This window comes from Petaurus breviceps, unplaced genomic scaffold (assembly GCF_028583685.1).
Source record: "Petaurus breviceps papuanus isolate PSGF00001 unplaced genomic scaffold, PetGlider_PUasm1.0 90925, whole genome shotgun sequence".
In the NCBI taxonomy this organism is placed as follows: Eukaryota; Metazoa; Chordata; class Mammalia; order Diprotodontia; family Petauridae; genus Petaurus; species Petaurus breviceps.
Window position 1 is genome coordinate 5,428,370 of NW_027187380.1, and position 27,094 is coordinate 5,455,463.

At 42.7% G+C, this 27,094-nt stretch overlaps 1 protein-coding gene and 1 long non-coding RNA gene across 6 annotated transcripts in view; one reads left to right on the forward strand and one right to left on the reverse strand.

The window, feature by feature from the left end:
• Window positions 1-27,094, reverse strand: part of ARHGAP27 (Rho GTPase activating protein 27) — a 67,143-nt gene that overhangs the window by 35,562 nt on the left and 4,487 nt on the right. The window contains exon 1 of one of the 5 annotated variants that reach the window (XM_069076192.1): window positions 12,242-12,416. The exons of 3 other annotated variants lie outside the window; for them this stretch is intronic. Coding sequence is in view for 1 of the 2 variants with exons in the window: in XM_069076193.1 (XP_068932294.1) it covers window positions 1,639-1,740 (102 nt within the window). In the remaining variant the exon portion in view is untranslated. Of the gene's footprint in view, window positions 1-1,638; window positions 1,835-12,241; window positions 12,417-27,094 lie in introns of those variants that run through there. One more of the 5 variants, XM_069076193.1, reaches the window with a different exon arrangement.
• The window catches only part of LOC138152427 (uncharacterized), a 23,779-nt gene continuing 21,135 nt past the window's right edge, over window positions 24,451-27,094 (forward strand). Inside the window, exon 1 of the long non-coding RNA XR_011166103.1 lies at window positions 24,451-26,771. This is a non-coding gene — a long non-coding RNA (uncharacterized lncRNA). The remainder of the gene's footprint in view (window positions 26,772-27,094) is intronic.

A 27,094-nucleotide genomic window follows, 5' to 3' on the forward strand; every position in this document is an offset into this window, starting at 1 on the left:
GAAGGAAGGAAGGAAGGAAGGAAGGAAGGAAGGAAGGAAGGAAGGAAATGACTGTCTTGGGAAGGAATGAGTTACCCATCTCAATGGAAGCTGGGTCACCACTTGGCAGGGATGCCATAGGGAGCTTCTGGCTTAAGGGAGTTTGGATCAGTGAGTGCTTCACTTAGAGAAAAGGAAGACCCAGGTTCAAATGTTACCTTTGTTGCTTATGGTTCTGTGTGACTGTGATAAGGTACTAATCTTTCTGAGTCCCATCTCATCTAATAAAAATGGGCATAATGATACCTGCCTCATTCAAATAAACTGACATATGCTGAGTGATTTACCAACTTTAAAGAACTACCGAAATGACAGTTACTGTTATCAGTAGGACCTCTCAAGTCCCTACAAGGGTGGGGAACTTGTGGCCTCAAGGCCACACGTGATCCTCTATGTCCTCAAGTCCTCCAAATTCGACTATCCTCAGTCGAATGGGCCACACTTGAGGCCTAGAGGGTCACATGTGGCCTTGAGGCCACAGGTTCCCCACCCCTGACCTAGACAGTGACCTCTGGAAGACTTGGCCACCCTGTGGAGTTTAAGCTATAAGTGAGGTTCCATGGTGAAAAGCTTCTAGCTAATGGTTCAGACACAGCCTTCTGTCCAGCCCATCTTCCCTACCTCTCTCCACCCCCACCCCTACCACTCACATAAAATGGTATTATGTCCCAATCACTCAAGGGGAAGTTTGCTTTTGGCCACCAACCTCTGCAAAATGTGCCTATGACCTCTGCTGAGGTTGGTGAGAAAACCACAGTTCTGGCCCCAGAAGCCGGGCAGGAGATAAAGATTGGTACCAATATTGGGCATAAGGTCAAAAGCTAGGGATTTACAGACCTCATTCCTCTGAATGCTGCATCCTCTGAGTCTTAGTCACATACACAGTGACACACACACACACACACACACACACACACACACACACACACCCTTCTTGCTGTGCATCAGGATCTGGGGCATCGTATAAGGGACCTCCCAATAACTGATACAGCCTTCCAGAAGCCCAGAAGGGATGCTGTGGGACTGCTCCTCAGTACCACTGGTCCCACCCATCTTTCTCAGCCTTGCCACCTAAAGCTAACCAGGTTCTTAACCACATCCCACCCCACCCCTCTCACAGCACTTCCTGACAACAGTCAACCTCTCCTGGCTAGGCTGCCTTCCTCCTTCTCACAGTGGCAGCACTGTTGCCTCTCCAGGCTGGCCCCAGCTCTCTCCCCCTCCTCACCATGTCCCTCTACCCCATCAGTATACCTTTTTTCCCCCCTCTCTCCTGGCATGGAGAGAGAGGGCTCACAGGGCAAGGATCCTAGATTACCCTTCATCACCACCCAAGTTTCATGACGCTTGCCAAGTTTGAACCCCATGAGTCCCTTGCAAAGTCCTCAAACCCAGATCAAAGCAGCCCCTTCCTCCAGGTCTTCAATCCATGCTCTATTTCAGCGACATTCTGATAAAACCAGGTGATTTTGAAGCCTCCCCCCACCTTGGATTTAGTGTTCTGTGATTCTCTGTTCCTATAATTCCTCCCCCCGCAAAATCCCCATATCTCTGTCCCTCCCATCATGCTCTTTCTCTGTCCACATCCCTAATACCAACCTCTGAAGTGTCCCTGGCACCAAGCCCTTGACCCAGGCATCCCTCCTGCCTCCGAGAAGCCTGGCTCCGTCTCCGACTCAGCTTGGCAATTATGTCTACCATCCTAGCCCCCTCAGGGTCATCCAGAAACTGGGCCCTGGGGTGGATCTAGGAGGTGGAGCCCAAGGGAGCTCAGCCTCAGGGATGGGGCACAGGGGAGCCCAAAAAGAGAAGTTGTCCAGAGGTGAAGGAGGCTGGGTCTCCAGCACATTTCCTGTCAGGGCCAAGAGAGCGGAAGTGTTGCTGGGGGTGACAGACAGAGAGGCAAAGCAGGGCTTTCAGGGGCTAATAAGTTAGCTGATATTTTTATACTTCCTGAGACAAGAACGGAAGCCCCCTGGCAGAGGACAGGGCTGAGGGTCTGGTCAATACCTTGTCCACATTTTCTGAGATCACCCCTAAAGCCCAAAGAGAATCTCCTTTCTTTGGAAGTCCAGGGTTAGCCACAAAGCTTCAGGGACAAATATACTGAGGTCAGCTGATGGGAGAGTGTCCAGAGATGACTCTCCTGCTATCCTATCTCCCTTCTTCTCCAGTGAAGGACAAATAGGGCAGGCTTGACCTTCTACATCTAGGCACAGGCCCCAGGAGTCTCTCAGCCAAGAGACCCTTAACATTTATCAGATCCTCATGACAATCAGGGTACCAGGATTTATGATCCTTATAACCTCTTCGCCTCACCTAGCTAGATGGTACAGTGGATAAATTGGTGGTCCTAGAATCAGAAAGACCCAAGTTCGAATCCGGCCTCAGATACTTCCTAGCTGTGTGATGCTGAGCAATTTATTTAACCACTGTCTGCCTTAGTTTCCTCAGTTATAAAATAGGAATAATAATAGCACCTATAGATTGTTGTGAGGATCAAATGAAAAAATACTTAGCCCCAGTCATCGAGATCCTTGGGGTCGTTTCTCTCTCTGACTCTCTCTGTCCTATCTGGCCTTTCTTTCTCCTGTCTTTGTGTCTCTGTCTCTTCCTTCTTTTTCTTCTTTCTTTCCTTCCTTCCATCCTTCCTTTCTTCCTTCTTTTCTCTCTTTCTCTCATGTTCTTTCTTTCTGTCTCTCCTCTCTTTTTCTTTCTCTCCCTGACTCTCTCTCTCTCCTGTCTGTCTTTCCACTCCAGGCATTTTCATCGACTGTCCTTCACACCTGGAATTCTCTCCTTCTTCCTCTCTGTCTCCCGCCTTCCCTGGCAATCTTCTAACAGGAAATAATAGATAAAATAAATGAAGTAAATACAAAAAAATCCCACCTACCACAGGAATCCTTTCCCACTCCTCCTTAATTCTAGGGCCTCCCTTCTGCAGATTAACTCCAATTTATCCTGTTTATAGCTTGTTGGTACATCCTTAGAGTTTGCCTCCTCTCATTAGACTGTGAACTTCTTGAAGGCAGTGACTGTCTTTTGCCTTCCTTTGTATCACTAGTGCTTATCCCTGGCACATAGTAGGCACTTAGTAAAAGCTTCTTGACTTGACTCTTCATTTTCGATGAACAGCTCTGCTTGGTTAAGTCTCCACATAATGTCATACCTTCCCCTAGAATAAGCAGATCACCTGAATTCTTATCATCTTCCTGATTCCGATTTTGAGTAGTGGGTTTGGAATTAGGAAGACTCCTCCTTGTGAGTTCAAATCCAGTTTCAGACACTTACTAGCTGTGACACTGGGAAAGTCACGTCACCCTTTTTGCCTCAGTTTCCTCCTCTGTCAAATGTGCTGGAGAGAGAAATGACAAACCACTCCTGTGTCTTTGCCAAGAAAACCCCAAATGGGGTCAGGAAGAGTCGGATTTGACTGAAACTTTCTCAGCTCCCTCAATTGCTTCTCTCCTCTGATTGGAGTGCTGGAGGATAGATCAACAACTCCTACCAAAGCCGTCCTTTACAGGGGCTCAAACTGAACCTGTGCAGATAACTTGCCATTTATCAGCAACTCTGCCTGATTTTGACTGCACTCAACACAGTTCCCTTAAGTCGGGTACCCATGGTGGCCCACGAAAAATCTTGTGAGGCATATAGCACAAATGTTAATACCTCTAATTGGTAAACCATAATAACAGCTAATATCTACATCGAGCTTACTAAGTGCTGAGCAATTATCATGTCACTTGGCTCCAAATAACCCTGCAAGGCAGGTGCTATGATTGTCCTCATTTTACATATGAGGAAATTGAGGCAAACAAAGGTTAAATGACTTGCCCACGGTCGCTCATCTACTGTCAAAGCCTAGAATTAAAACCAGGTCTTCTGATTCTAAGGTCAGTGCTTCCCCCACTCTGGTGTAGTAGGGAAGTGATTTCACTTTCTCAAACCCCTCCCTGAGAGGGCACTTCCCCTCAAATTATCTCTAGTTTCAAACACACACACACACACACACACACACACACACACACACAGAGTCAGTCCCTTTCTAGGTTCCACTAGTAAAGATTATGCTTTTTCCATATCATGGATCTGTCTGGCAGTCTCTTGAAGCCTATGGACCCCTTCTCAGAATAATGTTTTAAAATGCATACATATAATATTAACACATTAATACATTAATGAATGAATATAAAAAAACAACAAAGGTCATGGATCCCAGGTTAAGAACTGTGGCCCTCATGGGTACCTCTTATCTCAGGGAGGGTGGCCTTCTCTTCCTTCTCCTTTCTGCCCTCTGGACCAATTCTTTCTCTGGCCAAACAGGGGCCCCCACTCCATCTCAGCTTGGAGTTCAGGAAACTAGTTTGCCCACCCCACCTCAACTACTCCCTGGCCCAGTCCAGGCCAGACTTTACACTCTCTGTTCTTAAAAGGATTTCCCTCTCTCATAAGCCTTCCCTCCTTCCTCCTTCCATCTCCCAGTGCCCCTCTGCTCCCAAACAATCACTGGGCTGGATGTATTAACTATAGATAACCTGGAAGCATTAGTACCCAATACTAAATGTGTGGAGATTCAGTGGAAGGATCTATAGATTTCTGGAAATTGACCAGAACACTAGTTCCCAGCCCCTACCCAGCAGCCTGACCTCAGATACCAGACTGGGTTCAGTTGTGAGGCTCCTTGTGCTTAAGCCTTAAGTACACCCATCACTTGTGACTCAGCTGCTGCAGCCAACAGCCCTGCAAAAAGGCTTAGATGTCTTATGGTCAAGGGGAAGGGTCAGAGCAGAGGAGACAGGCATTTTTGTAAACAGGACAGCACTCAATATCTACAAAGTGTCTCTGTCTTTCTGTCTCTTATACTCTCTGTCTCTCACACACTCACACTCACACACACACAGACACACACACGCACACACACTCTCCCATGAATAGTGAGGCAAAGGCCCCTTCCTTTCTAGTCCACTGCCTAAGGCCTCAGAGTGGCACATTCTCACATTCAATATCTCTCTCTTTCTCTCTCTCCCTTTCTCCTCTCCCTCTCTATCCCCCATCTCCTCCTCCTCTTCTTCTCTTTTCCTTCCTCTTCCACCTTCCTCCTCCTCCTTTTCTTCTCCTCCTTCTCTCTCTCCCTCTCTCTCTGTCCCCTGTCTCTTCCTCTCTCTGTCAATATACATTTACAGATGCTCTCATGCCCAAAACAGCCACTTGGGAAGGAGAAAAAAGGGACCTACCTCAAAACTTCCCAGTGCAGCAGGAAATACTGAGCCACCAGGGAGAAGGGGTGAGAGGGCATGGATCTGAGGAGGGTAGACAGAGGGAGGTCAGAGCCCCATGCAAGTGGTAGGAGAAAACTCTCTGAGGCTATGAGGGAGCCCCAGATAACTCAGGAGAAGCTCCCCACCTCCCTCTCCAAGGAGGGAGGGAGAATCCAAAGGTCAGTAGGAAGTAAAGACAGGAAGGAAAATAGTGTATTTATGTCTACCATGTGCCAGCCACTGTGCTAAGCGTTTTACAATTTTTATCTTAATTAATCCTCACAACAACCCAAGAGATAGATGCTATTTTTACCACCTCCATTTTACAGTTGAGAAAACTGAGGCAGGTAGAGCTCAGGTGACATACTCAGGGCCACACAGCTAGAAAGTATCAAAACCTGAATTTGAAGGGAAGGGGCATCTTTGTTGGGAGAGGGGGAAGGGACCCTGACCAGCAGCATGGTCTTTTGTTCCATTGTGTTCAGCCTGCTCTCCCTCCCTCCACATCCTCAAGACTTCAGCAAATCCTGCTAAACTCCAGATCCCTTTATTTTTCAGGGCAAGTGGCCAGGTTGCTCCCTCCTCTTCCTCCCCTTTCCACAGGGCTCACCCCTCCCATCATCAGCATCTTAATCTCCTACCCCCAACCAGGGAGTGATTTTTGGAGGAAGAGCTCCAAGCCCAGGGTGAACATCCCAGAGGTCCCATCCCCTCCCCTACTCCCTCTTCCCTCTCCCCCCACTCCTCACCCCAGGCCCAAAAGAGAGTCATGTGAATGCTGAGATGGGGTTAGAGACTGGGGATACTGAAGGAGATAGTGGCCCTCGGGTCACCAGAACAACCCAATAGGTGGATGTCCATTCTCGTCTCCCCACTCTTTTATACAACCCTCCTTCCAAAGCTCAATTTTCCCCAGAAGGTGACACAGGGTGAGGCAAGAAAACCCTATGGAATCCACAGAGTCAAAAGCAAAACATTTCTCACTAAACCAGTCAAGAGACTTAATCCGGTTACATGCCAGAGGTGGGGAGTGACCCAAACAGGAAAGAAACTTATAGAAGGTGTGTAGACAACATACAATCCTTCTCTGTTTTGTTTAAGTACATTCTGCTTCCCCAGCTAGTACTTTCTGGCTCTAAGTCAGAAGACCCAGGTTCACATCCTGACTTTAACATCTACAATCTGTGTGGCAGCTTGAAGCTTTGGATGTATGATCCCCATTATTTTACTTATTTTTTTTGGGAGGAGGCAATCAGAGTTAAGTGACTTGTCCAGAGTCATACAGCTAGTAAGTATCTGAGGTCACATTTGAACTCAGGTCCTCCTGACTCTGGTGCTCTATCCACTGTGCCACCTAGCTGCCCCATCCCCCCATTATTTTTTAAGAGGCAGCACAATTTAAAGGCAAAAACACCAGATTTTAAGTCAGAAGACCTGGTTTTAAATCTTACCTGTCACTAACTGTGTGACCCTGAGCAAGTCACTAATCTCCCTGAGCCTCAGTTTTCTAATCTGTAAAATGAAGAGGTTGGACTAGATGACTGCAAAGGCCCCTTCTAGCTCTAAAATATTATTGTGTCATCCTATGAAGGGTGTGGTAAAAAGGCATGGCATTTGGAGCCAGGTGACCTAGGTCAAATTAAAGACCAGGTGACACTGGTCCTTAATTACATATTTGACTCTGGGCAGGTGATTTGACTCTCTCTGACACTCAGTTTCCCAAAGCAGGGCTCTGACCAAATTCCCTCCTTGTTCAGTAAAAGCTTTCTATGGCCTCCAGGATAAAACAGAAAATGCTGTCCATCTCTGGACTCCCAGGTGTCTTCTCTGGATGTGCTGAAAGCCTGGAATGCTCTCTCTCTCTGCGTCTCTGCCTCCTGGTTTTCTTTACGCTTTCCAGTCCTCCTTAATCTTAGTGCCTTTCCTTGGAGAAGAACTTCAGTCTATCACATTGATATCTTATTTCTACATGGTTGTTCCCATGTTGTTTTCCCTCTTAGTCTGGGGGGGGTGTCCTTGGGATGGGCACCTGGTTCTTTTTATCTTTCTGTGTACCTCCAGTTCTTAGCACAGTGTTTGGCACATAGCAGGTGTTTAATAAATGCCAGCTGATTTGATGCCATATAAAATAAGGGGGTTGAATGAGATCATCCTTGAGATCCCTTTCAGCTCTGAATCTACAGTCCTCTTGTATCCTGTGACATGGTACCCAGTCCTCGTGCCAGGCAAAGACACAATGAAAAACTCATTGCCAGAGGGAAAATAAAAATTAGCTTTTCCCCATGATCACGGCTTCTAAGTGCTGAATCCCAGCCTCGGATCCAGTGTGGGTGAGGGTGTGGGAGAACGGAGGGAGTCAGTAGGGAGGGTAAAGGGAATCATCACAAAGGAATCACACCAGTACCTGAAAGGTGTGGGTTTGACCAGCATGTGGGTTTGACATCTGGTTTGGGAGCTCTCTCATCACACATCTACCACCCATCTATCACTAGTAGATAAGGATTAAACAGTTGCCTAAAAGTTAAGGGACTGGGGCAGTTGGATGACAGAATGGAGAGTGCCAGGCAAGGAGTTAGGAAGACCTGAGTTCAAATGCAACCCAGACACTACCTAGTTTTGTGACCCTGGGCAAGTCACTTAATTCTGTTTGCCTCAGTTCCTCATCTATCAAATGAGATGGAGAAAGAAATGGCAAATTGCTCTAATATTTTTGCCAAGAAAAGCTCAAATGGGCTCATGAAGAGTTGGACAGAAATGAATGACAACAATAGTGCCTGCCTCCCAAGGCTGTTGAGAGGATAAAATTAATATGTATATATATAGTACTTCAGAGCTTTACAACTCAACGTAAACGTTAGCTTCTACGATCTACCATGCCACAATTTCTGTACACAATCCAAGCAAAAGGATGAAACCCTCTAAATATAATCTCTCCAGCTGTTACACACTGGAAGAGGTTACCACAGGAAGAGGTTCAGGATAATGCACAGGAGACTGGATGTAGCTTCGCTAAGAAGTCACAGTGTGAGACAGCAGATAAGCATCTTCACACCTCTAGGTCTCATCTATAAAATGGACACAATGATATCTTGCCCTGCTGACCTCCTAACATTGTTGTGAGGTTTAATTCAGATAGCTGTTGTTGTTCAGTCATTCTTCAGTCCCAGTTTGAGGTTTTCTTGGAAAAGATACTAGAGTGCCTTACCATTTCCTTCTCCAGCTCATTTTATAGATGAGGAAACTGAGGTAGCTAAGTAGTGCAGTGGGCATAGGTCTAGGTCAGGAAGACTCATCTTTGTGAGTTCAGATCTGGTCTCAGACACTTACTAGTCAGACATGACTCAACAATAAAAAAAAAACAACAAAACTGAAGCAACAGGGTTAAGTGACTTGCCCAGGGTCACCCAGCTAGGAAGCGTCTGAGGCTGGATTTGAATTCAGGAAGACTCCAGGTCTGGCACCCTATCCACTGTACCACCTACCTGCCCCTCAATTTGAACAAAGCATATGAAAAGCAAACAATTGCAAAGTCTTCTCACTTAGATCTCTGTTGACTCCCTTGCACCAGGTTTGACAAGAACAGGTACACTTATTGGAGTGCATTATTATCATCCCTGCTGTGAGCGAGGCCTGAGGCTGGTGGAGCAGTTCTGAGCTGTAGTAGATAAATCCCACACCAATATGGCGAGCCTGTGCTGCGTAGGGATCAGGTTACCTAAGTCTGAGTGAAAGGGAGGCCCAGGTCAAAGCTTCTGTTCTGATCCACAGTGAGATAAGGCTGGTAAGTGACCACTGCCCTTCCAGCCTGGTCAAGACCAGGTTACTCAGTCTTCAACAAACCAAAAATTTAAGTGCCTACTGTGTGTCTAGCATTGTTCTGGGTGAGGTGGGCTGGGTGGGAACAAAGTCAGAAATGCAGCAGTCCCTGTTTTCAAAGAAGTTCACATTCTTAGAGATTGGCCCGGTGTTTCTGGGTACGTGCTAAGTGTCTGAGACTGATCCAGGTCATCCCGACTCTGGGGCCGATGCTCTTACTTGCTGTGCTACCTGGCAGCCCCCATTTTTTTTTAAAGTAAGAAACCGAGGCGTCAAAGATAAAAGTGTTTTGTCCAAAGTCATATAACTAATAAGTAGCAGAAATAAGTCTCTCCAGCCCAGGCTCCTTCCACCACCTCATGCTAACTCTGTCTGTATAAGCAGGTTGTAGGAGCGTATACCTGAATTGTCTCCCTAACTCTTTCCTGCCCATGGCCACCATCGTCTCCCAAGGTCTGTGCCCCAGGGAAGGGATATGGGGTGATTCTGGTTTTTCAGTTCTAGGGCTTCCAATTAAGTATCTGTAAAGCTGGGCTAATTCCCCCAATCTGGCAGAGTGACCTCCTAAGGTCACTGCCCTCTCTTCCCCACTTACAAGTCTCAGGAAAATCCTTTGGGTAGGGAGGAGTTAGGGGTGGGGGAGAAAAAAAGAGATGTTTACTGTCCAGTGACCTCCCCACAAACCCCAGACCCACCACTCCTATGCCCTCTCAAATCCAAAGTGCCTGGTTAGGGCCACAGAGGTGGCCCTTTTGAGGTCAGAAAAGCTGAGAAAGGAAGGGAAAGTATTTAGAGTATGGGAGCTAGGTCCCCTGGGCATAATTTTTCCTTCATTTCTTCCAGAGTCCAAGTGACAGATGGTGAAGCCCCTGGGTCAGAGGCCAATGTTTCCCAACTCCCCACTGACACAATCCACACTCCTGCCACTGAAAGGAGCAGAGACTAGGAAGTAGGAGCAGAAAGGGAGGGAAAGGAGGGTTCTTTCATGTCTTGTCTTCCCTCCCCTCTCCTGTTGTTAGCCCCATGTCCAAGAAACCTTGATATAGAGAACAAATCCCTCCCTCCCTCCAAATCTAAACATGAGTTTGTGACCCTGATCTACAAGGTCACCTACATCAAGCATCCTATCTCCCAGGATGCTTTCCACTAACCATCCCACCTCTCCTGCTGCCATCTCCCCTCTTTCCCAATACCTCTACTTACTTACCTCATCTACTCCTGGACTTCCGAGGCCCATCCCCCTAGACAATGCCATGGACTATGCTTTTGATGTTGGCACTGTGACCATCCTGTCCTACCCTGATACCAGCACAGGCTGTCCCATGCCTTGGGACCTCAGCATTAACCGTCACGCCTCCCTTTCAGAAGTTGGCACTGAGAGTTCCTCCCTATTCTGGAAATGAGCACAAGTTGTCCTCTCCACTACCCCCAGTCACTCTAAAGATTGGATCAGGTAAAGAAACCAAGTCTAGAAGGGGTTGACTCAAATCCAGGAAAGTTGAATGGCTGGGGCTGGAGATGCAGGGTATGTCTTGGGGATGGGGTATTTTGTAGATTCCTGGAATTTAAAAGCCAGAAGGGGCCTTAAAGATCATTTGACACTTCTCTGCCAAATTGCTGTTGAGGAAATGGAGACCCAGAGAGGGAAAGTTACTTGCTCAAGGTAACACAGCCAGTTAGAGACAGAGTTGAGATAAGACCCCTTGGGTCTCCTTTTTGCCTTTGTATTAGGCTCTTTCCACTAAACAACTGTTATCTTCATTCAGTAGTTTGCACCCAGAAGCAGACAGGTGACCATGCAGATAGAGCACTAAACCTTGAGTCAGGACAACCTGAGTTCAAATCCAGCCTCAGACACTTCCTAATTGTGTGACCCTAGGCAAGTCACATAACTTCCCTTCGGCCTGAATTTCCTCAACCATAAAATGAGGATAAAAACAGCACCCTATCTCCCAGGGTTGTTGTGAAGATAAATGAAACAATAGTATTTGTAGAGTGCTTAGCCCAGTGCCTGACACATTGTAGATCCTTAATAAATGCTTATTTCCACTAAGACTCAGGCTAACAGAGTGAGGAAGGTTTCAGTTCAGGAGGGGGAGAAGGACAGTTACTCAAGAGAGGCCAAAGGATCTCAGGACCAAAGGCCTGGGGGAGATCCTGTGGTGTTTTCTGTGTTTGTTTTTTTTTTGTTGTTGGTTTGTTTGTTTTAACTTTTGCATTGGGTGTGGATCGAAAGGGAGAAAGAGCTGGGGCTTGAGTCTTTCTTTAAACCTACAGTTCCATTAACAAAATAACATTTTCATATGCATAAAGTTTTTTAAAAACCATAAGAGCACAAAGGAAATAAATCATACTGAAATAGTTATCAAAATATTTTTAAAGACAAATTATTGGATCCCAAATTAAGAACTCCTGCTTTAGATGCTGCCTGGCATCTCCTTATGGCCTAGAATATGGATAAAAAGTAAAGGGTAGGTGCCCCACACCTTAAAAAGGGGAAGGGGTCCCACCTTCAGCAGAGCTCAGGTCATTGAGACTAATACTGCAAGAATGCCTGGGTCAGTCAGGGCTTGGTGAGTCAGTGGGAGGGCCTGGCTCTTTCAGGAGTCATACAGGCCAGTTATGAATGAACCTGGTGGGGCTCCTGGGGGAGCAGGCAGGGAGCCACCCAGGATTCCACCCTTTGCTCTTCAGGGATGCCCTTTCAGCAAACAGCATCTCGGAGCTCTCACTGATTGCCTCTGAGGGGGAGAGTGTGATCAGAAGCCAGAGGTGATCCCCTTTGCTTCTGGCCTGAGGGAAGAATGCCTTCATTTCTAATCACTGCCAGGCTGGAGGCTAGCCTAGGAGTTTAGGAAGGTTAAAAAATAGGGGTGCCTGGGGGAGGCAGATAACAAATGTAGAGCGGGGTATAAGGGAGAGCTGGTGATGTGACAGAGGGGAGAGACAGAGAAGGGGCCACCTGGACTGGAGGTCACGGGCCAGTTAAGGAAGCAGAGAAAGGAAGGGAAGGAGGGAGGAGAGAGAGGCCTAGCCTCCTGCTCCATGCCCAGCTCTGCCCAGGGGGAATCCCCCTCTCCTAGGAGGCTCCTGTTCCTAGGACTTGGGAAAGAAAGGTTACTCACATTTGGAGCAGGAGTGGGGCTGGCAGGTGGCTGGCACCCAGCACCTCTCCTTCTTCCTGCTGCTGCCCAGCTTTGGCTCTGGCCCCGGCCCAGAAAGAAGAACTCGGGAGGCTTAAGTCTCCTCCCAGGGCCCGGGGGGCTAGGGACCAGGTGGGGCACCTCTGTGGCTATTTGCATAGGGAGGGGCCAAGGCCTCCTTGGCTGTAACCCTTTCCCTGCTGACCCATCCCTTGGACTTCCTTAGGGGCTGGCTCAAGGAGGAAGGAGGAGCCTGCCACTCCGGGAATGGCCAGTCTTGGTTGGCGCTGCCACCTAAGCCCTCCTTGCCTCCAGAGGGAAGGGGAAAGGCAGACGCTGGTGAAGGCGCACTGACTTGTTCCCTGCAATCCCCTAGTCTCAGAAATATTCCTCCCCATTTGTCTCTTGTTTTACACCGCATATTTCTTGTAAGTACATAGTTCTTTATATGTTGTTTTCCCCACTAGAATATGAGCTCATTGAAGACAGGGACCATATTCTCAACTTTATTATCTTCAGCCCTTAGCACAGTGCCTAGCACAGGGTAAATGCTTAAACATACATTTTTTGGATGTGGCCAATACGGGAATTTGCTTTATTTGGTTAAGGGTATTTGTTACAAGGTATCCCCCTCTCCCCCATCACCCACCATGGGAGTGTAGGAAAAGGAGAGAAAATAAATGTTCACTGAAAAAGAAAAAGAAATTTAAAAACATTTTTAAAAAGAGGGGGAAAAATCATAGTAAGCCCTTAATAGATGCCATCTGTCTAATTTGCCAGCAATGAGGCAAAGCAGGAAAAAGGCATCTCAAATGCCTAAAATCAATGGTGTCAAACTCAAATAGAAACAGGGGTCACTAATCCATGAATAAGGATCCCTGTGTGCTCCACACTGACTTAGTTTAAAAATGTAATGTTATCTATGTTTTATTTCATTTAAAAATTTTTGTTATTCAAACCTGGCCTCAGACACTTAACACTTACTAGCTGTGTGACCTCGGGCAAGTCACTTAACCCCAACTGCCCTGCCTTCCCCCTCCAAAAAGACCAAAAAAAAAATTTGTTAAATATTTTCTAATCACATTTTAATCTAGTTCAGCTGTACCCAGGGAGTATTTTTCCCCCACCCCTCCAGAGCCTGCAGTTCATGTATTTGCTACCTTCTCTAGAGAATGGCTTCTAGACCCCCCCTTTAGTAGTCAGGTTAAGCTGATGGACCCCTTCTCGGAATGTTTTGGAATGCATAACATAAAATACAAAGGAACAAAGTCAGTTTTCAGAGGAAGAAATCAAAGATAGCTATAGTCATATGAGAAAATGCTCTAAATCACTGATTAGAAAAATGCAAATTAGAACAACTCTGAGGTAACATTTCACACTAATCAGATTCGCTAATGTGACAGAAAAGGAAAATGGTAAATGGAGGGGATGCTAGAAAATTGGGACACTAATGCATTGTTGGTGGAGTTGTAAACTGATCTAACTGTTTCAGAGAGCAATTTGGAACTATACCCAAAGGGCACTCAACCCCAGCAATTTCACCCAGCAATACCATTACTAGGTATGTATCCCAAAGAGATTAAAAGAAAATAAAAGGAAAAGGACCTACTTGTGCAAAAATATTTACAGCATCTCTTTTTGTGGTAGCAAAGATTGAAAACTGAGGGGATACCCATCAATTAGGGAATGGCTGAACAAGTCCTAGTATATGACTGCAATGGAATACTATTTTGCCATAAGAAATGATGGGCAGGATGATTTCAGAAAAACCCGGAGAGACTTACACAAACTGATACAGAGTGAAGTGAGCAGAACCAGGAGAACATTATACACATTTACAACGCCATTATACAATGAACAACTGTGAATGGCTTAGCTATTCTCAGCAATACAATGGTCTGAGACAATTCCAAAGGACTCAAATGACATCCACAGCCGGAGAAAGGATTGATAGAGTCTGAATGCAGACTGAAACATACTATTTTTTACTTTATTTTTTGTGTTTTTTTTGGTTTGGGTCTTCTTTCACAACATAACTAATATAGAAATATGTTTTGCATGATTGCACATATATAACCTATATCAAATTGCTTACTATCTCAGGATGGAGGAGGGAAAGGGAGGGGAAGAATTTGGAACTCAAAATTTTTTTAAATGAATGTTAAAAATTGTTTTTAAATGTAATTAGACAAAAATATTATTGAAGAAATTTAAAAAAAGGATTGCTAAGGAAGCCAATTACAATGAAATAAAGAAAAAATGTTTTCCCATCCAAGTTCACAGACCCCTTGAAATCTATGGAATCTCTTCCTCTAAAGGGTTATCTATCTTCAGTTTCATTCCTTTTAGAGTCAAGGTGATTACAGCAAAAAAACATACTGTTTGTTCAAAGTTTTTCTTTTCTTTCTTTTTTTTTTTTTTAAAGCAATCGGGGTTAAGTAACTTGCTCGGGGTTACACGGCCAGTTATTTCTGGTTGTGGTGCTCAGTATGTTGAGCCCGGATTCGATCCCGACACTGGAGCTGGTGCTCTTACTCACTTGCGCCACCTGGCCGCCCCTTCAAGGTTTTTTCAAGATTTTCTATGGCCTCTTGATGTTCAAGAATCCAAAGGTTTTTCTCTTGACTTCCCTTTTGAGTATTTGACACTGCTGGTCACTCCCTTCTGCTGGACACTCTTTCCCCTCTTGCTTTTCCTCCACCTTCTCTAACTGACCCTTTTCTGTCTGCTTTTCTGGATCTCTATCCTCTTTCCAAGCCCTTCACATGGGTGTTTGCCAGGAACCTGCCCTTTGTATTCTTCTCTCTCTATATTCTCTCCCTTGGTGATCTCATTTGCTCAAGGCTTCAATGATCCCCTCTACACATATGACTCCCAAGTCCACATCTCCAGCCCTAACCTCTCTTGATCTATTGATTTAAGTCTCCAATGGACCACCCTGCCTAGATGACCCAACAGCATCTCAAACACATTATGTCCCAAACTGAACTTATCATTTCCCCTAAATCTGTTCTTCTTTCTGCTATTACTATTTTTGCCCGAGGCTCTACTGATTCACCAAGGCTCCCATGTTTGAAACCTGAGGGAAATTATCTTTGATTCTTTCTTTCCTCTCATTTCTCATATCCAATCAATTATCAAGTTCAGTCAATTCCCAGGTCATGACATCTCTCTGAACTGTCCCTTTCTATTTCCCATTCCACCACCCAAGTATAGTTTGACATTACCAAGTACCCCAACTCTTGCGATAGTCTTCTGAGGTCTTCCTGCTTTCATTCAATACTCCCCCCTCCAATTTATCCTCAGTCAACAAGTATTTATTAATCACCTACTATGTGACAGACAGATACTGTGCTGACCTGAAGAAATAAATATAAAGAACAAAACAATCCCTGCTCACAATAAGATCACATTCTAATAGGGAAGTCAACAAATATGTGTAAAAAACACTTATAGAATAAATATAAGTTAATCAACAAATTAATAAATAACACATATAGGTAGTCTGGGAGAGAGGTCACTCTCAGATGGAGAAATCAAGAATGGTTTCAGGAAGAAAATGGTGCCTGAGCTGCATTTTAAAACTTCCTTTTTTGGGGGGGAGCTCTTTTTTGGAGGGGAGGAAGACAGGGCAATTGGGGTTAAGTGACTTGCCTAAGGTCACACAGCTAGTAAGTATTAAGTGTTTGAGGCTGGATTTGAACTCAGCTCCTCCTAACTCCAGGGCCGGAGCTCTATTCACTTCGACACCTAGCTGCACCTAAATCTTCCTTTAAAGCTAATTTAAGTATGTCTAGGATTATGTCAATACTCTCCTCAGAAATCTTCACTGGATTCAGGCCCAGAAGAGCATTTAAAAGAAATTAATTCAACACCCCTAATTTTGCAGATTAGGAAAAAGAGACTCAAGGAGATTAAGTAGCTTGGACAAAGTCATATAGATGACTGTAGCAGAGTTGGATTTAAACCCCCTCAGTTAGCTGATATGACTTTTTTTAAGCCTCTTATACCTATACAGTCTTCCAACAGCATTCATTCTATGCATGGCAGTCCCTTTTGTGTTCACTTCCTGTGCCTCTAGATTTGATACCAGTTGGTAAGCTGGGAACTGAAGGACACAGAAATGGTACCAGGAATGGCTGCTGCTGCTTTGTTTTTGAAGAGAACCAATGACATCACGGGGTGATGCCTTGACTTGAGGATGAATTGCATTTAAGTGACACAGAGTTGCACAGAATCATCAGCTTCACCCTCTCTTCCAGATTCATTAAAGTCCAGCAGCAAGAGAAAAGTCAAGATGACTGGTGATGGCCTGGGATGTAGTAGATGACGCTAGTGCAGAAACTTAATCCTAGACTTTGAGCAGGAGAAAGAAGTCAAAGGAAGAAGCATGCAAGGTTGATTTGCCCATTCTAAATTGGATAAAGATGAATCCCTGGTATGTGGTGACCAGGTCACAAGGAAATGCCCACAGATGGGGTTGGGTTGGGAAGGAAGGTGGCCACCACTTTTAAGAAGCATGGGAAAGTAAAAGTAGAGAGAGAATAGAGAGTCATGACTCCACAACCACATTGGATGATGTTGAGCTTTTATAATGTTCTTCCTAAAATATGGTGTTCAGATCTGACCACAGCACTCCAGATCTGGTACACCAGGGCAGAGTACAGGGAGATTGTCACTGCCCTCTTCTTGATTGATGAGCCTCAGATCACCATAGATTTTGTGGCTGCCATATCACACAGTGGACTCATGTTAAGTTCACTAAAATCTCCACGTCATTTTTTCTAACAAGTTTCCATCTAGCTACATCACCTCTGTTTTTTTTTTTTTGTTTTTAGTTCTGAAGTAAAAGTAGCTAGATGGCCAGTTGAGTGGAATGTTAGACGTGAGTCCACCAGAGAAAACAGTTCAACTCCTATCTCAGTCTTGGGCAAGTCACAGCCTCAGTTTCCTCATCTGTGAAATGATAACTATAACAGCTTCTACATCCAAGGGTTGTTGTGACTATCACATGAAAGTACAGAGTGCCTTGTAAGACTTAAGAGTGTTATAGTAAGGCTAGCTATTCTTAAGTTAAAATTTTAAATTTAAATGAAAGACTACATTTTTCTCTGATGAGTTTCATTTTGTTAAATTCCATTCAACCCCTGTGTTTATATATTTATAATCTTAGTTTGACCCACACGTGTGAAACTCATTACTTACATGTAATATTCCATTTTTCTGCCTTAACAATAAATTCTTGTAATAAAATTAGATGAAATGTAGAATTCAAGGCAGCTGAGTTGAGTTTTGTAAGTATGGCTGGTTTTTAAATGGCTTACATTTATTTAACCTGCTGTCCTGAGTATAATTATATATATACACTGAATTGGACATGCAACTAAAAAAAAAAAGAACAGGCTAAAAATCCACAATTAAAAAGCAAAATGGGTGAGATTAAATAAAATATAAAGTTTTAAAAAATGAACTAATAAATAAAACTAAGGTCTGATTTTATTAGAAAACCAATAAAATAGATAAACCATTGATTAATTTGATTTTAAAAAAGAAGAAAACCAAATTACTACTAACAAAAATTTAAAAGGTGAATGCACTACCAATGAAAAGGAATTAAAGCAATTATTAGGGGTTATTTTGCCCAGTCACATGCCAGTAAAACTGACAATTGAAGTGAAGTGGATGAATATTTACAAAAATGTAAACTACCCAGATTAGCAATAGAGGAAATAGGATACTTAAATACCTTATTTTAGATAAAGAAATTGAACAAGTCATCAGTGAGCTCCCAAAATGAAAATCCTTAGGACTAGATGGATTCACAATTGAATTCTACTAAACATTTAACAAACCATTAACTCCAATACCATACAAACTATTTGAAAAAATAGAAAAAAAGAGAAAGAATTCCACCAAATTCCTTTTATGACACAAATATGGTCTTGAGAGCAAAAACAAAGAAAGAAAACTATAGACCAATTTCCTTAATAAATATTGATTCAAAAATTTTAAATAAAATGCTAGCAAGGAGTTAGTATATTTTATAGCAATATATCACAAAGATCATACACTATGTACCAGGTAGGATTTATACCAGGACTGCAGGACTGGTTCAATATTAGGAAAAGCATCAGCATAATTGACCACATCAACACCAATAACAACAAAAATCATATGATTGTATCAGTAGATACAGAAAAAGCTCTTGAAAAAATACAACACACATTCATATTAAAAACACTAGGAAGCATAGGAATTAATGGAGCCTTTCTTAAAATGGTAAGTAGTATCTATCTAAAACTAAGAACAAGCATTATCCGTAAGGGGCATAAACTTGAAGCCTTCCCAGTAAGATCAGGAGTGAAGCAAAGATGTCCATTACCACCAGTGTGATTCAACACTGAACTAGAAACGATAACTATAACAGTAAGACAATGAAAGGAAATCGAAAGCATAAAAACAGGCAACAAGGAAACAAAACTATCACTCTTTGCAGATGATATGATGAAATACTTAGAGAGTTTTAGAGAACCAAGTAAAAAACTAGTTGAAACAATGAATAATTTCAGCAAAGTTGCAGCCTTACAAAATAAATCCATATAAATCATCAGCATTTCTACATACAAGAAACAAAACCCAGAAAGAGAAATTCCATTTAAAATAACTGCAGACAATATAAAATACTTGGAAGTCTATTTGCTGAGACAAACCAAGGAATTATGTGAACACAGTTACAAAACATTTTCACAGAAATAAAGACAGGTTTAAACAATTGGAGAAATATTTATTGTTCATGGGTAGGCCAAGCCAGTAGGATAAAAATGACAACTGTACCTAAATTAATTTACTTATCCAGTGTCACAGCAATCAAACTACCAAAGAATTATTTTATAGAGCTAGATAAAATAGAACAAAAGGTCAAGAATATAAAGGGAATCAATGAAAAATGAAGGCAACCTAGCAGTTCCAGATTTCAAACTCTATTACAAAATGGTAATCATGAAAACAATCTAACACTGGCTAAGAAAAAGAGAAGTGAGGGGCGGCTAGGTGGTGCAGTGAGTAAGAGCGCTGCCCCGGAGTCGGGAGGACCTAGGATCGGTTCTGGCCTCAGATACTTAACACCCACACAAAATAACTGTCCGTGTAACCTTGGGCAAATTATTTAATCCCAATTGCTTTAAAAAAAAAAGAAAAAGAGAAGTGGATCAGTGGAATAGATTAGGTATACAATCAATAGACAGTAGTAAAAGTTCGTAGTAATCTAGCATTTGATAAACCCCAAAATCTAAGCTTTGGGGATAAACACTCAATATTTATAAAAGTTGCTGGGGAACCTGGAAAGCAGTTTGGCAGTGACTAGGTATAGAGTAAGATTTTACACCATATAGCAAGATAAAGTCAAAATTGATAAATGATTTAGATACAAAGGGTGATATCATAAGTAAATTAGGGAAGCAGAAAAACATACCTATCAGATCTATGCATAAGGGAAGAGTTAATGACCAAATAAGAGATGGAGGGGATCACAGGAAGAAAGGAGATAATTTTGATTACATGAAGTTAGAAAAAAAAAAAAACTTTTACACAAATGAAATGAATGCAGACAGAATTAGAAGGAAAACAGGAAACGGGGAGAAAAATTTTGCAGCAAGTTTCTCTGATAAATGCCTCATTTCTCAAATATCTAGGGAACTGAGCCAAATTTGTCAAAATAAGAACCATTCTCCAGTTGATGAATGGTCAAAGGGTATGAACAGGCAGTTTTCAGAAGAAATCAAAGCTATCAATAGTCACATGAAAAATGCTCTAAATCACTACTGATTAGAGAAATGCAAATTAAAATAACTCTGAGATACCACTTCATACCTATCAGATTGGCCAAAATGACAGAAAAGGAAAATGACTAATGCTGGAGGAGATGTGGAAAAATTGGGACACTGATGTACTATTGGTGGAGTTGTGGACTAGTCCAACCAGTCCGGAGAACAATTTGGAATTATGCCCAAAGGGCTATAAAGGTGTGCATACCCTTTGACCCAGAAATACCACAACTAAGTTTGTATCCCAAAGAGATCAAAGAAAAGAGAAAAGGACCTATCTATACTAAAATATTTACAGTAGCTTTTTTTTGTGGTGGCAAAGGACTGGAAATCAAGAGGATGCCCATCAAATGCGGAATGGCTCAACAAGCTGTGGTATGTGATTTTAATGGAATACTATTGTGCTATAAGAAATGATGAACAGCAGGGTTGGAGAAAAACCTGGGAAGATTTATATATACTTATACAAAGTGAAGTGAGCAGAACCAGGACAACATTGTCTACAATAACAGCAATATTATCAGGATGATCAACTGTAAAAGACTTAGCTACTTTGATCAAGACAATGATCCAAGACAATTCTGAAGGACCCATGATGAAAAATGCTATCCACCTTCAGAGAAAGAACTGAGGACATCTGAATGCAAAATGAAGCATACTTTTTTTTAACTTTCCTTATTTTTATTGTTTTATTTTGCTTGTGTTTTCTTTTGCAACATGACTAATAGGGAAACATATTTTGCATGACCCCATATGCATAATTGAAATCAAATTGCTGCCCTTTGTAAAATTTTAAAAAATACAAATTCCACTACACTTCAAACCTGTCTATATCTTCTTGGATCCTGCCAGCAAGGGTGTTATAGTTAACCCCTCCAGGTTTTGTACTCTCTGCAAATTTGATAATCATTCCTTCATTTGAGTCATGGAAAAAAAAAATGTTAAATAGTACAGGACTAAGCATAAATCTCTGAGGCACTCCACTATAGTTCTTCAGTCATTTCATTTCTGTCTGACTCTTCATGACCCTTTGTGGGATTTTTTTCGGCAAAAATACTTGAGGGTTTGCCATTTCCTTCTCCAGCTCATTTTACAGATGAGGAAACTGATGCAAATAGCGTTAATGGACTTGTCCAGAGCACACAGCCAGTAAGTGTCTGAGGCCAGATTTGAATTCAGGAAGATGAGTCTTCCTGATTCCAGGCCCAGCATTCTATCTCCTGTGCCACCTAACTGTCCCACTCCACTAGAGACTGTCTTCCAAATTAATTTCAAGGCATTAGTGAATAGTCTTAAACTCTAGTCATTCAACCAGTCCAGAATCTATTTAACTGTATTGAGGCCTAGCCCACATTTCTCTATCTTTCCCCCAGGAACAGCATGAGAGACTTCATCAGATGCTTTGCTAAAATATACAATCTATATCTGTCGAATTTCTTTACTCTCCTAACCCTACCAGAAAGGAAAATGATATTAGTCTGGCATGACTCAATGAAAAAGTCATATTAGTTCTTTGATTACTATTTTCTTTTCTAGACATTTACTAGCCATCCCTTTAGTAATATGTTCTAGAAATCTGATACAGATCCAAATCAGGTTCACTGACCTCTAGTTGTCCATTCTCTTCCCACCCCTCCTTTTTTTTTTTTTTAACTAGGACATTTGTTCCTTTTTCATGTTGAATTGATTTATTTCAGTGGTGGAACACTTAGAAGGACTGAAAGACTACCAAATGCTCAAACTAAGTTGCCTCCCATCATGAAAACTGCTCTAGATTTTGGTTCCTCTCCCAAGGACATTTTACCATATTGATCTGATGATGATATGATGGAAAGAACACTGGATTTGGATTCAGGAGGGTCTGTGTTGGAATCTTGGCTTTGCCACTTCCTACCTGTGTGACCTTAGACAAGTCTCTCTTCTCTGAGTCTCAAGAGTTCCTCATCAGTAAAATAAATGGATTGTGCTAAATGACCTTTAAGGTACCCTCCAGGCATAAATTCTGTGACCTTGTGATCTGAGGGCTTCTCTGACCTCAGACTTACTTGTGATCTCCCATAGTTGCTTCCCCATCAGTGATACTCTCCATTTATTAAAATGCTTTTAAGATGCTTTTACATTGACTCCCCTAGCACCCACAATGCTACCTATGACACAAGAATTTTACTAGTCAATTCTACATCATTTATCTGCTTTTGAAACCTCTAAATGGCACAATGCTGGACCTAAAGTCAGGAAGACTTGAGTTCAAATCAAGCCTCCAATATTTAGTAGATGTGTGACCCTGGGCAAGTCACTCAATCCTCTTTTGCTTCAGTTTCCTCATCTGTAAAATGGGGATGATAATAATAGCACCTTCATCCTAGGGTTGTAAGGATCAAATAAGATAAGATTTTAAAGTGCTTAGTAGTGCCAGGCACATAGTAGGTGCTATAGAAATGCTATTACTAGCCTCAATTTTCTTGCCTGTAAAACGGGAATCATAATATTACTACCATGTGGTTGTGGGAAAAGATGTGTTCTATTGAACATCTCTACTTTGATATACATAGGAATCTCAAACTCAACACATCCAAAATAAAACTCATTTTCCCCAGAATTCATCTCTTCTCCAAAACTTCTCCATTTCGGTCAATGGCATCATTTTAGTCACCCAGTTTTACAACCTTGGATTCTTCCTTGTCTGTCAAATTCCTATATCTGGTCACTTGGTGAGTCTCACCTCTACAACATGTCACTTCTTTCCCTTTATTTCTATTCAAATGGCCACCAACTATGTTAGTTCAGGCCCTTCTACACCTTTCTCCTGGACTACTGAAAGAGCTTTCTAATCAGTCTTCTTGTATCCATGTTCTTTCCTTTCTAGCCCCATTTCCACATACGTGCCACATTGATATTTTTAAAAACAAAGATGTGAAGCTAGATCTGATGGCTTACCATCTCGGGGAGGAGTGGAAGGGAGGGAGAAATGGAATTGGGAACTCAAAACTTAAAAAAAAAAAAGCAAATATTAAAAAATTCTTTGTAACATATAATTGGGGGGAAAATAAAATACATAGTTAAAAAAAAGACAAAGATGTGACCACATCACTGCCCCTTGCCCCCATAGGCAAAAAAAACTTCTATGGGTCACTATTATTTCTAGGCTAAAATACAAAGCCTTCAGCCAGGCATTTAATGCCCTTCACCATTTGGTTCCCATTTACCTTTCCAGTCTTATCTCATATTACTTCCCTTCATATACTTTCCATTCCAATCAAATTGTCCTGCCGGCTGCTCCCCACACAGGTCATTCATCTGCCACTTGCAAGCCTTGGTGCAAGTGGTCTCCCTTTGTCTTAAATGCATCCCTTTTATACAGCCCCCATTGACTCACTTTCCCGAAACTCACCTTTTCCAAGTCTTTGCATAACTCCTCAAATCTCCCTTGGTTACCTCTGTCCCTACCCTTTTCAACCCTTTCATTTGAGAATCTTGTTTTATATTTCACTGAAAAACTGAGGACATTAGCCTAGAACGAATTAGAGGTACCTCTTCTCCCCTCCTTATCTTATATCACTCACTGTCGGTAGTAGAATGATACAAACATTTTCAGACACAACTAATAGAACACAAGTTTGTTTTGCTTGATTATGCTTATTTGTTTTTCAGGGAAGATTTTAATTTGGGGGAGGGATTGTTCAGGGGACCGGGATGAGGTAATAGTAAGGCTAAAACAAAAAGAAAAGAAAGAAAAGAGTGTTGATGAATTACAAAAATACAAAGAAGAGAGCAGATGCAACTTTAAAAGGGGACAAAGACCATAAGGATAGTGTTGGCATTACCCTATTATATTTTTTTAAAAATAAGTTGTACATGATAGATTCTGGTTTCATAAGCAATCTCCTTTACACTCTTCATATATAGTAATATTCATGTTTGTTGATGACTAAGTTCACAGTAAAGAAAACTGGTTTTGTTTTAAAAAGTCTTTTTTAGCTTGACCCATGGAGGAAGCAAAAAGATCCAATTAGTGGAGACCTGGGGGATAATCATTCCAGGGATGGGGGACAGCCAGAGGCACGGATACTGAACAGGCAATATCGTGCACCAGGAATAACATTTTGGCTGGAGCTTAGAGCTTATGAGAGGGAGTAATGTGCAGCCAGCCTGGAATGATAGGCCAGAGGCAGACTGTGAAAGATTTCAAAGGGCCTTGTATTGTACTGAAAATGGGGAGCCATTAAAGTTTCTTGAGAAGACTAGTGACAGGGTTAGACCTGCACTTTGGAAATATCACTTTGGCAACTGTTTGGAGATTAGAATGGTAAGAGGCTGGATGCAGAGAGACCAATTAGGAGGCTATGGCAATTGTCCAGGTGAGAGGTGATAAGGGTGGTTGTAGTCTAAGTTGAGAGAAGGGACAGATAACAAGAGATGTGGAAGAGATAGAATTGACATCTGACAACTGATTAGATGTAGGTAATATGAAAAGCAGAGTGACTCACTCCTAGGTGGAGCAGTAGATAGAGTTCCTGTCCTGGAGTCAAGGAGTTCAAGTCCAGCCTCAGACATTTACTAGCTGTGTGACCCTGGGCAAGTCACTTAACCCTGTTTACCTCAGTTTCTTTATCTGTAAAATGGGCTGGAGAAGGAAATGGCAATATCTTTACCAAGAAAAACCCAAATGGGGGTCACAGAGAATCATACAGGAACTGGAGAGATTGGAAGAATGATGATGTCCTCACCAGAAACAGGGAAGTTAGGAGGGGTGGATTAGGGAGAAAGCCATTGAGTTTTGTCATGGACTTGTTAGGTTTGAGATGGCTACGGAACATCCAAGCAGAGATGTTAAGCAGGCAGTTGGACATGAGAAATTAGAATACAGAAGAGAGATGAGGGTTAGAGGCGATAGCTGAATCCTTGAAAGCTGGTGAGATCACTGAGAGAAAAGAAACCTGGGACACACTTATACAAAGGGGTGGAACATGAACAAAAATCCTCCAGAGGAAACCTAGAAGGATTGGTCCACAGAGGCCCACCACGGAATAGTGTCACAAATACTCAGGGAGGACAGAGTTTCAGAAGCAGTGAGTGATCAGGAGTATCCAGTGCTGTGGGAAAGTCAAGGAGAATTTGGCCTGAGAAAAGATGATTGTTATTGGTGACCTTGCAAAGAACAGTTTCAGTTAAATGCTGCCTCTTCTTTGTGCATACCCCTCACTGTTTAACACAATGCTAGGCACCTAGGAGATGCTTATTAAAGACCAACCTACCTGGAATACCTTTGAATTTGCTGTGGCAAGGCTGACTGCAGACAGTAAGTGGGAACAAACTGACCAATCAATCAACAAATATTTGTAAAATGCCTACTATGTTACAAGCATCTTAGTAGGTGCTGGGATGAATGCTGACCCAATGAGCACATATCCTGCTTTCTCAGATAGGACCCCTTCTTGAAAAGAGAAGGAGCTGGGGACAGACCTAGTGTTTCTGTTCTCCATACTGCCCTGTATCTCCTTGGGATGGGATGAGGGAGAGGATACTTTCAAACTCAGGGATGTGGAACTCTGAGATGAAGCAGAAAGAAAAGAGAGAGGCCATCTTTTATTTACCTCTACTGAAGACTGAACTTAAAATAAAAGAAGTTTCACCTCCCTTCTTTCATACCCGTTCCTCCTGTCATTGAAGAAGTGGGGGACTGGGGAACATAATTGATCAGAATGGTTTTGACTTACTGAACTTTTTTCCTTTTTCTTTTAACAATCTGTTATATGGGAAAATTGCTGTATGGGGGAAGGAATGTATTTCTAAATAAAAGCTGAAAAGTAAAATTAGAAAAAGGAAATTGGTTTTCATCTGCAGCTGAGACGATTGAGGTTAGTTTTATAAAATCTTCCCATTCAGGCCATCCCTTAGTGTTTTACTGAATGATCAAAGAGGGGGATGCAGTCTTCTTCAAATAGGTGAGATCTAATCTTCCCACTTCCTGAAGTATGAAGCAAAAGACATCTTTTCTTAAAAGCAGGGCAACCTCAGCAGTGACCTGCTAAGTGAGATGTGGGATGTGACTGACTGTGAGTCTTACACCTTTCATTTTATAAAAGAGCTTTTAGGATTGTGAAGATCAAATGAGATAACATATGTAAGCTTCTTTGTAAATCTTAAAGCTATATTATATAATCATAGATTATATATCATAGAATTATGTTATAGAATTATATATTATATAAATGTTATTGCTATTGTTTTTATTTTCTGAGCCTCAAGATGATTCAACCCTTCGAGGTATATCAGATATGATTAGCCGTGTTTAACAGATGAAGATTTAACAAATAAGATTTGTCGAGGTTAAATGCCTTGCACGTGTAGCCAGAATGAGAACCTACTGGTTTTGACTCCAGGACTAGGATTCTCTTTTAAGAACCCTGCCCCACCCCAGCCTCAGTCAGTAGTCCCCTCGTTCCTGGGGTCCACTACTTTTCCAGAGGAGGACCCTCCTCCTCTAGGAGGGAAACAACCAGTTGCTTGAAGGTAGGGTAGGGCAGGGGTAGAAACACTCCTCCCCTCCGGCATAGCTGGGATAATTGGGCAAAGACCCGCCTAGACAAACAGCCTGATGGCCTGCGGTTACTTCTCTTCAGGAAAGCAACAGTGTTCTGAATGGTGAGAGCCTGGGGGTTGCCACTGCCACTTTTGGGGGCATCGGGGTGAGTATGGCACTAGGTGGGGCAAGGGGGGGATCTGGGTGAGGCATGAGAAAGAATTGATCAGACGTCTGCTTCCACCGAACATGAAACTCTATTCCCCTCCCCTTCATTCTTTTTCCCCGGTTTCTTTCTCTTCAAGGGGGAGGGAGGCGCGGGGCAGGGGAGACCTCTACAGATGTGCTAAACAATACTGATGTGAAGACCGTTGGCTCTGGACTGTCCAGATATGCTGGGCTCTCGGTAGTTAGCCAGAAGGGAAGTCAGGCAGGGGACCCGCTGCTTCCCATGACTCTCCACGAAAATTTCAATCACAGACCTCTCAC